The sequence below is a fragment of the Microchirus variegatus genome, assembly GCF_963457635.1.
Source record: "Microchirus variegatus genome assembly, chromosome: 9".
Taxonomy (NCBI): domain Eukaryota; kingdom Metazoa; phylum Chordata; class Actinopteri; order Pleuronectiformes; family Soleidae; genus Microchirus; species Microchirus variegatus.
This window is the reverse complement of record NC_139810.1, coordinates 14,209,238-14,225,790: the sequence shown is the minus strand read 5'-3', so window position 1 is coordinate 14,225,790 and position 16,553 is coordinate 14,209,238. Positions and strand designations below refer to the sequence as shown.

The window sequence follows — 16,553 nt, the reverse complement described above, 5'->3', positions numbered from 1 at the left end:
GTATGAATCATTAAATGAAATTATTTTACACACACACACACGTGGGATTTATGATGTAGCTGCGATGATTCAAAATCAAGCTTTATTTTAATTATACAAGGCGTTGTTTACTTCAGATGAATATAAACCAATCACTTTTATAATTTTTCAGAGCCACTGTGCCGCGCATGCGCACTGAGGAGTCTGGTGACGACACTGAGTCCACAGCATTTAAAGCAATAGCACAAAAAGTTAGATGTAATTTGGTAAATATCTCCGAAGGGGCAACTGAAAGTGGTCAGTAGTAACCAACAATACTAGTGAAACTTAGAGTATGATGAACTTAGTTGCCACTACAAGTTTTTAACTGGCTTTCAGAAGCTGCTGCTGCTAGCGACCCCGGCTTGATTGGCGTTCCGAAAAAGTCAAGTGGCTAAAGCTAAAGGGAAGCCAAGCTAACATCACATTGCTAGCATAATCTATTGACAGAGTTTGGCGTGTCACGCGGTGCTTGTGAGGCGTTAATATGACTGCTGTGGAATAGCGGTGCTGTCAAATCGACTCGGTGCGTCCAAGTGACTCCGTCGTTTGTTTAGGAGAACAGTGTCATGTCAGCTAGCTTCGGCGGGCGGCATTAGCATTAGCAAAACAAGAGCCCTGCGTTGGGAGTCAGCTGACAACCTGCTATAAGCTGCCAACAACAGACCAGTGATGGATCAACTGAAAGTAAGGGATCGTATACTGGAAAATATCTCTCTGTCTGTGAAGAAGGTAAGTCAGCCAGCACACTTTACTGTTGTGTCAGAATATACGCCTTTTCACACGGTTGAAGTGCTGGAGCTTTGGTCATGTCATCTTTCTTTTTGTATGTAAAGAGGTCAACTTTCAAGTCGTGTAGCGGGAGACATTATATCTTCATTGACATGCAAAATGGCCTTGCCCTCACTGACATAAAACAAAATACCCTACAATTTCTCAACTCATACTTGTTTGACTGCTTCAGTCTTCGAGTGTGATGTTGTCGCTTCTTTTCTAAAGCATGCTGAACAATAGTAGCACCAAGCCCCTGTGTGTGTGTTCACTGCGGCATGTGTTGTAAACACACCTGCAGATACACACTGCAGCATGAATGTTAATCCAATTTTCTTTTATTGTATGGACTATTTCTTGACACATGACAACTTATGAAGAGTTTTGCATAAATCATTTTTTTTGTCACAGAACATAGCATCTTTTCCCTCGTCTACTTGTATTGCTTTGCACTTGGGCTGCATCAGTCGCTTGATTAATCAGCTATATACAAATTGCTTACCATATCCACAGTAATTGTTTTGAGCAGTTTAAGAATACTCAAATAATCGAAGATTCAGCTTCTTCAGTGAGAATTATACTCACCAGTCTCTTCATTGTTTATGTACCCAATAAAGTGGCCCAGTTGATTTCCTGCTGCTGTAGCCCTGTTTAGCTACTGTTGCCTTTCTATTCTCTCAAATTAGACTGGCTGTTGTTTCACTCAAATCGCCTTTCATTTTCAAATTGATGCTCTGAATGGCATCAGGTTGTTTTGACCCATATTGTCTACATGGGTCAAGACTATGTGTATTCCACCTTTCTTGACATTATGTGGACCAAACAACCAATCAGTTATTAATAGGACAAAGAATCAACATATTATTCCCTAATAAGTCATTAGTTACAGGCCCACTGCACACATACTTCTACATCAGATTTCAGTGCAGTTCACATCCCTGAGTACAATGTCTTACTTCTTTAATCCAAATTGTCTCCATTTAACAATTCCAAATCCATTGTAATCCCATAATTTTGATTCTGTAGTGTTAACGAGATTGGATGTCAAGCCTTCATGAAAGTTCACAGTGTTTAACTCAGACAAACATTGCTTAGTCAAATTATTCCAGTTTGACAAGATACCTACAGTGGAGTCCATCCAGAGAGGAAATCATTACTACTGTAGCAAGTTGTTCTTGTCTACTCTGTATGCAAGCACACCAGGTTTGGTGTTAAAGTTAAAAGTGGCACGTATAAGTTATTAATTACATCTACATCCATTCATAATATGATGATATAATATGCTCCTTTATTATAAAAACCCAAAGACATCAGCAGTACTTGTAGCTTCCCCTGTGATAATCTGTCAAACATGTGCTGTAGCCCGTTACGTTTCCTGCTTCTTTCCTGGGTTCTGGCTCTAAGCTTTAAAACTGAAATACATGTGCACACTGAAAACACACTGGATTTAGGTCAAGAACATTCCACTGATTTGCCCTCCAGACCTAGGTTATTTTGAATCTATGTTAACTGTGAGATGTCTTGTCACACTGTATTCTTCTGTCCACCCCATATCAAGGTAAACAAAATTATGCATGTTAAATTACTTATTTTTAGTTATTGCACTGTGGTGTTGGAGTATAGAGCAGAGGCAACAGTATGGCTTCATCATTAAATTTATTAAAGACAAAAATACCATAGTGTTCAAGGAAGGCTTGTTTGCATAAAATTATTTTCATAATAGCCATTATTGCATGCATTCAAAGGCTCCCTCACCAATATCCCTCATTGTCAGAATAATGCCATAGTAGAGGTAACTGCTCACAGCACAAATAGAAAAGGGAAAGTGAAGTTATCCCACTATTAATTTTACATACCAGTCATGAGTCCAACTTTGTTGTATTGGAAATAAATAAATTGTGTAATTTCAAAAGTAAATCATCTGTGTTCTATTACAATCATCTATTTAAAAATGACATTGTAGCAACGCTGTGACTTGAAATGGATCAATAATGTTGCAATGTCTGTTGTCTGCAGTTGCAGAGCTATTTTGCAGCCTGTGAAGATGAGACTCCAGCTATCAGGAATCACGACCGGGTCCTGCAGCGCCTCTGCGAACACCTTGACCATGCTCTGCTATATGGGTAAGTGGCTTATTGAAAGTATATTTTGCACTGCAATGAGGAAATGTGCGAAGCACAAATACTCCTTAGTTAATTAATTCCAAAAGTAATTTCTCTAATATTAACAACATGTCACAACATGCTTTTTGAGCAATACTGGCAGTGTTTAGACGCAAGCTACAAATATTTTTTCAACCTGTTTTTGATCAGTTTACTGACTTCCCCTTAAGGACTCAGGCATGTGATATTGTTGACTGTTTTCAACATTACAGGCTGCAGGACATCTCGTCAGGCTACTGGGTTTTAGTCCTTCACCTCACCAGGAGGGAGGCCGTCCGCCAGATAGAAGAGCTTCAGCACATAGCAACCAACCTTGGTCGAAGTGAGACATCTCTCATACAGTTAAAGATGCTCATGCGTACAAGACTAAAGCATCAAAAGTAATAATAATTCAGTGATTCATGTTGACTGTGTAGAAAAGAACCTTTCTCTGCTCTGTTCAGGCCGTGCGTGGTTATACCTGGCATTGAGCGAGAGCTCTTTAGAGAGCTACCTGCGCCTCTTCCAGGAGAATCAAGGATTACTCCAAAAATATTATTTCAAGTAAGTGAACCAGTAATCCTGATCTCGATTACATGATTGAAAAGAACATTCTGACAACTTAAGAGAAGCTGGAGTGTTGACCAAGAATCGCTTGATTCAGTTCTTCTGCTGGAGAACAAAATTTTAGCTGTACATTTTCCATGATTTTTTTTTTTTTTTTAAACTTTGCTTGTGAATGGTTATTGTATGTCTATGTCACTCACAAACATGATTTCCTTCTCTTCTAGGAATGCACTGGTCTGCAGTCATGACCACCTCACACTCTTCCTCACACTGGTGTCTGGCTTGGAGTTCATTCGTTTTGATCTCGAGCTGGTTTGCATTAATTTAATTACAATAACATTACAATTTGCAATTGAAATATTAAAAGAAGCAACACATCAGTAACATTCTTTACTTGCGTCTGCTTGTCAGGATGCACCCTATTTGGATGTGGCCCCCTACATGCCAGAATACTACAAACCCCACAACCTGCTGGACTTTGAAGAAAGGCTTCCCAGTTCAGACAGCTTGTCATTGCATTCCTTTACTTCCCTCACATCCACCAACCTGGAGTGGGATGACAGTGCCATAGCCCCTTCCAGTGAAGGTAAGGTGCACTGTTCTTTTCTAACAATGAGACATATTCATAAATGCCTCTCTATTTGTTCCCCCGTTTCACTTAATCAGTTATAGTCCAATTTAAGAAGAGGGACATGACTTACTGGTGTTTACAATCTTTAGCTCTCAAACTACGAGTTGATTATAAATGTCCAGTCAGTTCCTACTCTATAAATGAGCCACAATGAATCCAGTGTTACCCTTTTACTAGTTGAAATTACTCCAATCTGGACAACTACCATTTACATATTACTTTGCTGCTTTATGACCATACAGGGATTAAGAAAAAGTGGTGTTAATGTGGTCTGGAGCTGTAGTGCACGTACACACTCACGATTTGGCTTAAATATGTGCAATGATGTCAGGCTAATGGCATGTGGAAGCAGAAGTGGGGTTGATCCTGGCAGAATCTTATGACTCACAAACACCAAAGTGCATTTTATCAAATGGATCACATGGTGTGCTAAAGCTGGTGGTTACAGAATGTTCTCACTGGGGTGATTGCAGTGCCCAGTGAATGCTTTCCCCATCACTCTCCACAAAGTACTTAGTTCCCCCATTTTAGTTCCCATTTGTCTATTTCTCCATTGATCACAGTTATACCGAGTGACAAATTTCATGTTATTTTTAATGCCATTCTCTGTGTTTCTTCTCTCCACCACATCTCTCTAATGCTGAATGTTATCCCTCCTTTTTTAGATTATGATTTTGGTGACATCTTCCCTGTGTTGCAGTCATTGCCAAGTGCAGACTGGGAAGGTGGGACATTGGTCAATCCCTCCCCCTCCATCCCTCTTTCTTTATTTCTTTATTTCTCTCCCTTCCTTGTGGCATGGTCCCCCCACAGCTTGTGCTTATTTCATGCTGGGTGCTTTAGCCAGTAACTAGACATATTAATTAAAATGCAGCTCTTTGAGTGGTTCAAGAAACTGATAATCTGAGGACATAACAAATAGATCTAGTTTAAAAAGTACCATAATGTTTGGAATATAGAAGGCATGTGTGACTGGATCTAAAGTTTCACATCCACATCCACATGACTAATGACTGTGTGACTGGATTTCATGAGTGTTAAATAGGAAGCCTTCAGCTTAACTGTGCAAACAAAATTCACTTAAACCTACTGTGTGTAAACATGAAAGTTAATATTGTCCACAGTAAAACTTTTATCAAGGACAATTGTATGAGCTATATAACATAATTAAGCAGAAATAAAAATGTCATCTTTCATCATAGGTTTATTGGTAAGTTTGGTTTATCTGCAAAGTGTTGGGTTGGTACACAAGAACTGTTCCGTCTGTCTGCATGTGTTCTATATTTGTTTTGGGAATGAGCCTAACTCTCACTTGGCCTTGTTATTTACCACATCAAGATAAACACCGGGAGCTTCTGATATTCACCTTGTCCAGTCTGTCTCCAGTACACTGTGTATCTGCTTGTCTGTGTCATGTTTTTGTCATGTCTTCTCCTGTGTGATGTGTGGCACTGGCTTAGGTTTATCTCAACTGTTGTTTAGGGTAAAATTCAACAATTTATACATAAAAGCTTACTACATTTCAGTAGTCAGCTTTTATCTCATAGAGTACACGCAACACTTAATTCAAATACACAGCTTTCTGCCTAAGCTTTGTCTATTATTATTTCCTTTTAGTTATGTCATGGTTTAGTAGAAACAGCATAACGTTGACAATGGGACATCCTATAATAATAATATTTTAGAATAAGAAAGTGCTTTGTTGTCATTGTACACGACATTAAAATTAGTATTGCATCTTCTGAAATCTGTACCTGTTGTGCATGATCCATCTGTAGAAGCTACAACAGTTGTGTCTGACCTAGGCCTGTGCCACTGCAAAGAAAGCTGCTGCCTTGTACTGTCTTGATGTCTTAAGCATCAGATTTCTGACCCTGCCAAAGAACTACAGACACACTGCACTCTAACATTTGTGTGTGATGTTGATGAAGCAGAACACTAAGTTTTTGTGACCTTGTCTCACTGGTCATCTCTGATTCTGATGGAACGACATACACATGTGCTCTAAATGTGTAACATTAGCAACAACAGCATTTATATTTTCAAGCAAAACCTTTTATAATACTGTGCAATTGTCGTTCCAGTGAGACAGAAACAAAACATAAGTGTTTTTCTTACATTATATACAAATAAATGTTGTTTTTGCTTTGACTTTAAATATGTCTTTTCTGTGGCTCTTGATAATAGAGGGTGACCTGACTGACCAGGCCAGTTGCCCAAGATCCAGTGGATCTGATCCCCAAACAGTCATAAGTGACACAGTGATCCATCCTGCTAGCATGGTCAAGGTGAAGGTAGTAGCCTATCCCTCTCCACACAGCCCCACATCCAGACACAACCCCTTCAATGAAGACTCAGACACCAACACCACCAACACCTCAGCTGATGTCACACCAGTTCATGTAGCCAGCCGCCACAACACTACCATCATTGGAGATGACACAGAAAGTGCCTGCAATGAGCTGGAGGTCATCAGGTACAGTGGCTACACCTCCTAGTTAAGTTGATATACTGTTGCAGCTTTAATATGCCATTTAATTGGACTACTGTCTTTGTCCCACTATCGATCCACTATCGATTTACCTAGGTGCTAGGTGGTGATACGCCCCCTTCAGTTAGTTTGCACAAATTTAGCTGGTTGCTTGTTGTTGTGGTAGTCTGCCTTTGAGAAATTGAAAACATACTGAATGTATCTGCAGAGAGGTGCAACTTTTTATTTTGAACTTGGGAAACACAGCTAACCACTGTGTCCTTCCAGGATGGCCAGAAGAAGGAAACCAGCCAAGAAGAGACGAGGGAGGGGCTCTACAGATTCCAGTGGTAGCATCCATAACTCGATATCTTCTGATCACATGGAAATGGCTGCGGAGGATGTGGATTCATTAAATTGTACTGTAATTCATGTGGATGGTGAAGAGGAGTTGAGCAGAAGCAGGTTGGGATCAGAGACTGTGGAGGAGGGAGAAGAGGGTGGGGTAGAAGATCTACTGCGCCTCCCAGAGATGACCGACACCTCCATGGACAATGTAGGCCAACCCCTCTGTGACGTCATGGATCGTCTTAATGGGGCTTTAGATAAGGAGGCAACCTGGGAGCACCTGGAGGAGGAGGAGAAAAGTAGTGACCAGAGACCCAAGGAATCTACTCAGCAGCCCTTTCGAGAGGACTCAGAGGGTGAGCCTCCTGACCCAGTACCAGGGGAGACGCCTCACTCTCCTCTGGTCAATGGCCACGAGTTTCTGCAGGCCTCTGCGCCGACCACAGACTTATGCTGCTTTACCCCCATCAGTCCAGACTCTGCTCCCACAGGTGGTGGCCACAATGACACTGCAGAGCAAAGCCAATCAAAGACTGTTTCAGGTTGCCTTGAAAATGAGGGAGAAGCAAAAGCGCATACAGGACAGGAGCTCCCTATGAAGGAGGAGAAGGGACATGTCCAAGGAGAGGAAACCGACATGAATGCATTTGATGAGCAAACACAAGTACAAGAGGAGAAGCTCAGTCCCTCAGAAAGTTCTCACCCTGCAGAGTTTAAGTATGATTTTATTCAAAAGACCCAGTTGCTCTTGTAATGTTATTTAGCATTTCTAATGGTCTTCACTTTTGATGTTTCAGGGTGGACAACAATCACTTGCTTCTTCTCATGATCCATGTATTTAGAGAAAATGAGGAGCAGCTCTTCAAGGTGAAAACACAGAAAGTCATTATTTTAGTCAATTGAAAGTATGTACAATTCTGAGGAGGAAATGTGAAAAGCATCAGACATTTGTTTTAATTGCCCCATTGGGACATTATTATTTAAGGACAGATTTTTTTAAATTAAATTGATAATCATGAGGATTTCTGACATTTTTAAGCCAGCTATGGTGTCATATGGTGTTATTGCATGTTGTTTGCAGGCTGCTGCTCACTGGAAGTGTTGCAATGCTCGGTGTGTTCTCATTTAGCTGCTTTTAGTAATATATCTGTATGATGGTGCACACAAATGCACCTATGTTTGATAAATGATGAAAACCTGAATCTGATCATGACTTCCTAGTTTCTACTGTACAATAAGACTTTAGAGTTGTAGTCCATCTGCTGCATTATTTTGTAGTTGCATGTAATGATCTAGACTTCATTGTGTATCACAGTGAGTGATCAGATCAATTTTAGACAGGTTAACATTAGAGTTATTTTGTGTTTTCAGATGATGAGGATGAGTACAGGCCACATGGAAGGTGACCTGCAGCCGCTTTATCTGCTCCTCACCGACTGTTACATCTACCTACTAAGAAAGGGTGAGTTGCTAGACCCAATTTTGTTATACAGAATTTTCATTTAAGGAGTAAAATGTAAATTATTTTAATTATGCACTGTTCAAACAACCCACTCATTAGTTTCTATTTTTGAAAGATCTCAGTTCATCTGGGGTGATTTGTTAAGATGTTTGCCAACTTAACCAGTTCACAGCGTAGACTGTGGCAGCTGATCAGCATTAATACTTTAAGGACTACACATTAAATTATTCACAAGGCAGAAAACAAGCTTGATTTGTGATTTTCTTCCCAGGTGCTGCAGAGAAGCCCTACACAGTAGAAGAAGCTGTTTCTTATAATGAGTTGGACTATCTTTCAGTAAGTGCATGTACAACAAGGGCTTGTCATTGTCTCTCATTTTTCCACACCTTTGGCTGGTGATGTTATTTGTTTATCTGGACTCTGTTTATTGTTTTATGGACAAGATGAAGTACAGTGCTAGTTATATTAAAAACAAAAAACAAACGAGTTATGATTTTGTTCTCCTTTAGGTGGGCCTTGATCAACAGACCGTGACAGTGGTTTGCATAAACAGGAGAAGAAAATTCCTGTTGGACACAGCTGATTGCTCACTGACTATGTGAGTCTACCCTTATGTCTTTGTCTTCTGTTTTGTCATCCTCTGACTTTCTTTAATATGCATCTCAGAGAAATCTCGACTACTCTGTCTTATGTGTCTGGAACCCAGTGTGGCCTGCTGTAGAATTCTGACAATTTTCATTAAAGTATTTTTCTATTCCAGCCGTAGTAGGCTATTAAAACTATTGGTGTGCGTTTTAAGAGCCATACCACTGACTCTGTTGGGTCAGTACAACGCAGATCACACATGACCATCCTTCTTCTTAAATACAGCTGGTTCCTATCCGTTCTGAAGTCGGCCATGGTGAAGGGCTGTCGTGAGCCACCTTACCCCTGTGTTCTGACTGACGCTACCATGGAAAAACTGGCTCTCACTAAGTTTGTCTCCCAGGAATCTCACTGTGAGGTAAATGAATGCTCCAGTAAATAGAAGAAGGGAACACTCCTGTAAAATGGCAACATGTTTTATGACATTTTTGCATCCTAACGCTAAGCTAGTCTTTGTCAGACATGACTCTTGACAGCTGTAACCACTCCTTTATGCTTCGGACTAACTTCTGCTAAAACTAATGTTTTCACAATCACATTGAGATTGCAAATCTCTTTTCCAAGGGTGTCTTGGCCCTTGATGTTAATGATTGTACTAACATATTTGTATTTCTGTAGTTCTATAAATGTTCGCTTGACCTTTTACCAGTTACTAGTTACTTATTCTTTGGCTGACTCACACTGATAATCTAATGCTTACATTTTTTCAAGGTATCAGAAGTATCTATCCACCTCTATTCACTGGTCCACTGGGAGGATCCAATGGACATGAAATTGTCTCCACAAAGTGGCATGCCAAGCTCCAGAGTTTCTTCCATTACCAAGGAAGGGATTGTGCAGTACCGCTCTGGAACCACCTACCTGGGCAAAGAGCTGTGGAAAAGCTGCTACCTTGTCCTCAGGTAAGTGAACATCAAACAAATCAGTCCATTATTATCATTAATATCCGTCCTCCCTTCTGTTATCATTGCTGCTTATCCTTTGAGGGTTGTAGGGAGAGCCTGGCATTAATATTTTCTTTTAAATATTGTTTGTATATATCTTTTTTTTCTATTATTTATAAGTGTAGGGTTTTTATCAGATGAGGGGGAAAAAAATGGCATCAGCTGTAGAAAAGAATAATATAATGGATTATCCTCATTTCTGGCAGCAATGGAATTCTTTACCTGTATGCAGAAAGAACTGATGCGATACCTCTTCTCTCAGTCACCATGGGGTAAGTGTCATGTGTTTGAAAGATGAAAATAGAGATGGTTAACCCGGTGACAATGTCACTGTTCCCAAACATTAAACAACTCTGAGCTCAATGATAATTGCTGCTATATTTTCATGCTCATTACTGAACAGAGGAGAGCACTGTGGAGGCTGTCGCCGCTCGAACACCACAGAGCGTCCCCACGCCTTCCATGTCATCCTAACAGAGCGTCCACCACTGGAGCTCAGCGCCAACAATGAGCAGGACATGGCTGAATGGATGCTGCTACTCTGTCAGTCTGTCTCTAAAGGGGTGAGGAGGTTCACACAACATGTATCTGTCACACATTTATGTTTCTACTGCAGCACTTATCTCAAAGAGGGAAATGATGATGAGTGTCACAAGAGTCTGTTTAGCCGTGCATAGAATGTCACACTAACCCTATTTAAATTGTATACTGTATGTACACACTGTAGGAACAGATGCCACTATTGAGTCATATTTAGGCTACATAGATGAGGCCGGTTTTTGTTGTTATGATTGTTACTCGATGCATGTTTTCCTTCTACTACAATAATTCAAAGCATGCTACTCTGTATTGGAATCTGTTAAATACTGGTCACTTGGATATTGGAAAAGAAAAGACCAGTGTTATCTGTAAACCCTGGTGGTTATGTCAGTCACATTTGTGAAAATGTTTGAATACCAAGAAGTAGCAGTATTTTAAATAACATGTATTTTATCATTATTGCCATTATTTGCAAAGTGACCAGCAATTAATCTCATATAACAATATGAACAGTCTTGAGATTGGGCTTCACTCATTCTGTAAAAATAACACTATAGACATACAGCTACCAAAAATCATAGATCGAAGAAAAGTAAAACATGATAGGAAAAGATGAACAATATCACTATTCATACAATACTTACATGGTTAAGATGCAAAAGTCCTGAACAAGTTACTAGTTACAGGCTGTAGATATTTAACTGTAGCTGGCCAGTCAAGTATTCCACTGTGTAAATGTGCTTTAATGTGTAAAAGGCCATTGTCTAATGTCACTTAATGTTGAAATGTTGGTAACGGACGCAAAAGTTGTCCCCTATTAACAAGATGCAAATTACTTTTTTTTTTTTGGCTTTGTTGTCTTTCCTTACAGCTTTCTAAGTGAAGCGTCCATAAATAAATAAACTTCATCAATAAGTCCCTGTGTACAGGCTCTGTGCCTGCAGGCACAATGATTAGGATTTAGTTACAGCAGTTGTTACTGCTGATGTTCATTGTTTGCAGGACGCTTGAGGTTTTAACTTGTGTTGGTTCTTTTATGCACAGCATCAATGTGTATTGATTAAAGGTACATGCTTGTAAACAAAGTCAAATGAGCGGTCATGTTTCCTCTCCAGGTCATCCCTCAGGGCGTGGCCCCTACTCCATGTATCCCATGCTGCCTGGTGGTCACAGACGGGAAGCTGCTAACTTGTCATCAGGACTGTCAGACGAGTTTCTTCCGCTCTCTGGGAAGCGTTGATATCTGTGATATCACCACCGTCAACGTGGAGGCCGGCAAGGAGTACTGTGTCATTGTGAGTAACCCTCGTGTTTATTTAATATATGCTTTTATATTAGTTATTTCGATTAATGTGTGAGCTCTATACATGCCCAGCATTTACAGTATAACATAATTCTGCGTTGTTTTGTAAACAATCACACACACTTTAAGGATTCAAATTGAGTACTTAATAGGCTTCATCATGGTAAGATCATGTAAATTAAGTGTTTCCATTGAAGTGACCCAGTCCTCATTACCTTACAAGACAGGGTTATTCTTGGTCTTTATGCTAAGTTGAGTGAATGTAAAAACTATGCTCTACTGCTATGGTATTTGCCCAAATATAAGGTAATATTAGGTTTGAAAAAGTGGGAGTTATCTATTGTATCTATATTACATATTCTTGTGGTTATCGAATGTTTATGACTTTCACTTAGATTAAAGTATTTTTTTCACACATTGTCCCCCTGTTTTGTTGTTAGGAGTTTACGTCAGATCGGGCCCACTTCCTTCCGCCCTGGGTTTTATACTTCAGCAGCTGTGGAGAGAGAGATCGATTGTTGCAGACATTAGACAGCGCATGGAAAACCATTTTCCAGGTCAGAACATAAATAGTAGACAGTCATTGTCAAATGTTTAAGGGAAAACACAGTGAAACTGCAGTATCTGCAATATTAGCTGTCCCAAAATATCAATATGTACAATTTTATATCCAAAAGGGCTGACAACCTTGTGGACGAACCCTTGTATCATATCTCTCCTCACTTGTACACAGGTCGATCTTCCCCACAGAGAAGTGTGTGATCCGTCAGTGCAGAAGCGTTGTAGCGAGGCTCTCGGTCTGATGAAGAGCGCCTGGCAGAGGGCAGACAGTCTGGCCCGAGGAAGAGCCCAGCGGGAACCCTGGTGCTGATGGACACATTCACACATGCACACACATGATCACATTTGCTTACCTTTGGGAAGCCACTAAGACAAAGTGGTAGTAAAACAGATATAGAATGACTAGCACACCAGTGAGATGATGAACCGTTTCTATGAGACAAACCACCTGTCGAAGTACTAATGCGTGTTGGACATCACATTAAAAAGAGACATTCTCTCTTCAAATGAATGAATGAACCTTTAGTAGATTGACAATGGATTTTATTTGATTCTGCTGATGCGTGATCATTAGGTTCTCAGACAGCGCAGCAGTATAGAATAAAATGTTTCCATTTAAGGTATCACATGATGTGATATAGGTATATAGAAAGGGTGATTATAGCTGCACAACATGCACAGTTGAGTTGTGTGATGGTTGCGTTTTAAATGAATGATCAGTACATCTGTTACTCAGAAGTAAGTCATGTTTACTTTGGAAATTCAGTCTCCACAAAGTAAACTTTATTACATTTTCTTACATGGATTATACATTTGAAATCCAGCAATGAAGTAAGTGTTTCCTCTTTTCACTCATCACCTTGAGTCTCTGATAAACTCACGTTTACAGTTTCTCTGCGCAGCACGATGAGGTGAGTATTAATGATTTTTTTTTATTTAAAAACACGTTTTGATGCTTCTTGTAATATAGTATGTAAACTATACCAAGAAAGCCATACATGAAGGGAGCAGTTCACACTCCTTGCCTTGCACACGCACATACAGACTCTTTCGTTACTATACAAGACGTTATACTGTACGACAACAACATATACTATGGAGCAAATGTACAGCACTCTATAGTATGAACGCATAATCACGACAAGGTTGCGTCTGATTTTCACTTGTAATTCCTCTAATGCCGCAATCGTCTTCAATGAAATATTCTCTCATCCATATTGTTTATTAAATTAGCCTAACCAGAAGGAAGAGTACCATATTATGAAGTATGCCTGGATAATTGTAGCGTTACATTAAATGTTCATATTTATCTCATATCCATCTACACCAGTTTAAATGTTGTCCATCAAACTATCAGGAAATGCAACAGACTTGCCTTTTTTTGCTCCACTCTCTTAAGATGAGAGGAGGCTTCCATGCAAACTTGCACATTGTATTTGCGTGTTTTTTTTTGTTTTTTTTTTAATGGTACCACTTGCAGTTATGTGGTAATATCTAACGCTCAATGAAATTTCCATTTTAGAAGAACACAGGAGCACTTGTTAGAGAATGAGTCAGCTGAGAGGTGATTGCCTTGGTGTAGACATTTGTCTATGCATCATCAGATTTGTAATTACAATTGCCTTTACTCATTGTGAGCTACAAGAGTTTTAGCGTTACACCTGTGGTTGGTGACATCTTACTGTGAGATGCGGCCCACTTTACGAGCTCTGAGACATTCGTCTATAATATCCTCCTCAGCATTAGTCATCCATAAGTGATGTAGGACCATGGCTGTGGTTTAATAGTCTTGTAAGTCAAAGCAAGTGCATCACCCATAAAATAATCAAATATTAAAGCCTCATTTGTTTTTAGAAATTGAAGCCTTTTTAATTTCTCGTCAGTGGGTAATGGTGCATGTGTTGAAGTCTGTCTCTAACAGTGATCAGAGACTTAAAATGCTGCTGTATGAAGAAAAGTGTGGCTTTTTTTTTGCAATGACAATGTTGGATGACCTTGCCACTTTGGTTCATCTAATCTAAATGAAGCACTGTTTGTCTATTTAGTAGTTGCCTTACACTGAATGATTTGACAGACTGCACTGGGACAGGTAAACTGTCCTCTTAACTTATGTTGTGGTTGTTGGAAAAGGTCACAAACATGTTTATGTATTAATGGGAAAGCAATCTTGATATTCTCAGTGTCCCCACACAGATGATGCATATTCAACCAAGTAAAGTGTCAAAAATAGTTTTGGTAACAATAAAAAAAAACAAAAAAAAAAACTAAGGCAGTGAATAGGTTCACGGTGTGGAAAACGTCCCAATGATACACACAGTATATATCACTTGCTCATATGTTGATACAAACGTCTGTCTTTCTCAGTCACACTGAACTTATGTTACCTAGAGCATCACACAGTGCTTTCAGGCTTTCAAAGTGACACTTGGCCTAATCATCTGCTCTTTTTCAAAGAAATCTAATCTCAGGTGAAAAAGGTACTTCACATCCAAAACCTTAAAAAGTCACCGTGTGTTTTTTTTTTTGTGTTTTTTTTTAAATTGCTGCTGTTTTTTTCTAATTCAACTTTTTTTTTTTTTATCTAATTTTCTACTTTTGTTCCTCCGATATTCCACACAACATTATGAAGTTATTTTTGCACACACACAGAAGATTGCAAAGTGATACCATTCGTTCAAGAAAGTTTTTATTTAAAAAATCTTTTAGTATTTCAGTGGGCTCCAAAACAGGGCTGGGATGTTTGTGTGTTTAAAATCCTCCTCCGTCGGTGGATTCGTTTCTTCACCAGGGAGGGGACGGTTGCAATAGTTGGGCTAACTTGAAACGTTTATTGGATTATCATTGAAAAAACAAAAACCAAGTGCTTAGACCGATGAAGTGTGTAGTTTGAGCAGTGTTTTTGAATGTTGGACATTGCTGGCCAATGATGGATGACTTTTTATTCAGTCCTACTTTGGAAAAGCCCTTTTTTTATTTTGTCCATACATGTAAACTGCATGTAATATTTATGTTTGTTAGGTTTAATGAACTGTAAATATAGCACTAATTGAGTATAACTTACCATGAATTTGCATATATATGAAAAAAGCGGAGCATGTTCAGATGTTTTTTTGTTGTTTTTTTTACTGTTCATATTGGTAATGGATGTGCAAAAAAGCCTTTGTGTTTGGACAGCCTAACTGAATAAACTGAAAAAAACAAACAAACCCACTGTGGCTCCTGTGGTGAAGCTCGTTCTCAATGTGCCACAATCGGTCCAATACTGGCTAGAATCACTGGATCAGATATTGACAATATTGATATTGACACGGATTGTTGATCCGCTACAATCCGCAAATTCTTTTAACTCATTTCGTCTTTTGAAAGTTCAACAAGTTGTTTCACTGTTGGATCATTGTCTTTTTAAAATGCTGTGGTGGTAAGCTCAACACCTTTAGTGGTTTCCTTAATAAACTTAAGTCATTTAAAAGAACATGTATCAGTATAGTATCAGTCCGATATCGGTATCAAACACAAAGAAAGTGTTAACAAGCCTTTCTTACTGTTTACCACCTCCATTTGTGTCTCAGGTGAAAGGGAGCCAGATGTTTTAGGTCACGTATATAATGTGTGTAGTTCTGTCTATTGTCACTTTTACCTAAAAAAAAAAAAACATGTATAGAGTGAATATTGAATGGTTATTTGAGTCCATGATGAATCCCTAAACCTCTAAATCTCTTCTGCTGGAAGATTGTTAAACTGTAATGATTTATAATGAAAAGGAACAGCAATATGACACCATGGCATACTGTAAATGAAAAGTGAAAGTCTTATTTTTCAACATCAGTGTTCTGGGCAATGTTTGCTATTGCTGCACTTCCCACAGTCACCAGTAGAGGTCATACATGCCCTTGTATTTTTTTGAAGGCACTGTGAGCTCTAAACAGAAGTATACATGCAAAACCTTTATGATGCTTATTATCTATTTAAATATTTTGCCAAAACTATCCCTGTACACTACGTATATGGAACTTGTTTTCGCACATGATGCTATCTGATTTAACTGAGTGCAGCAGTTTGATGAAGACGACTTCCTGTTTAATCAAGACGACACACACACACACACACACACACACACACACACACACACACACACACACACACACACACACA

The 16,553-nt window shown here is 39.2% G+C and overlaps 1 protein-coding gene across 1 annotated transcript; it reads left to right on the top strand.

Annotated features, from left to right (window-relative positions):
• Positions 1–442: 442 nt before the first annotated feature.
• Positions 443–15,498, top strand: plekhm2 (pleckstrin homology domain containing, family M (with RUN domain) member 2). Its single transcript, XM_083895203.1, has 20 exons — positions 443–750; positions 2,806–2,912; positions 3,164–3,273; positions 3,395–3,494; positions 3,722–3,809; positions 3,909–4,083; positions 4,794–4,853; positions 6,316–6,604; positions 6,887–7,663; positions 7,744–7,813; positions 8,318–8,408; positions 8,680–8,744; positions 8,918–9,006; positions 9,279–9,411; positions 9,765–9,955; positions 10,204–10,269; positions 10,401–10,560; positions 11,653–11,832; positions 12,281–12,397; positions 12,574–15,498. The coding sequence occupies exons 1-20, from the start codon at positions 691–693 to the stop codon at positions 12,709–12,711; spliced, it is 3,066 nt and encodes a 1,021-aa protein (XP_083751329.1). The 5' UTR covers positions 443–690; the 3' UTR covers positions 12,712–15,498.
• The last annotated feature ends 1,055 nt before the right edge of the window (positions 15,499–16,553 follow it).

Excerpts from the sequence above, each read along its gene's own strand:
- plekhm2 (XM_083895203.1), top strand. The coding sequence starts at position 691 with ATGGATCAACTGAAAGTAAGGGATCGTATACTGGAAAATATCTCTCTG. Across the intron at positions 8,409-8,679 it reads CATCTACCTACTAAGAAAGG|GTGCTGCAGAGAAGCCCTAC; the intron begins GTGAGTTGCTAG and ends TTTTCTTCCCAG. Across the intron at positions 11,833-12,280 it reads GCAAGGAGTACTGTGTCATT|GAGTTTACGTCAGATCGGGC; the intron begins GTGAGTAACCCT and ends TTTTGTTGTTAG.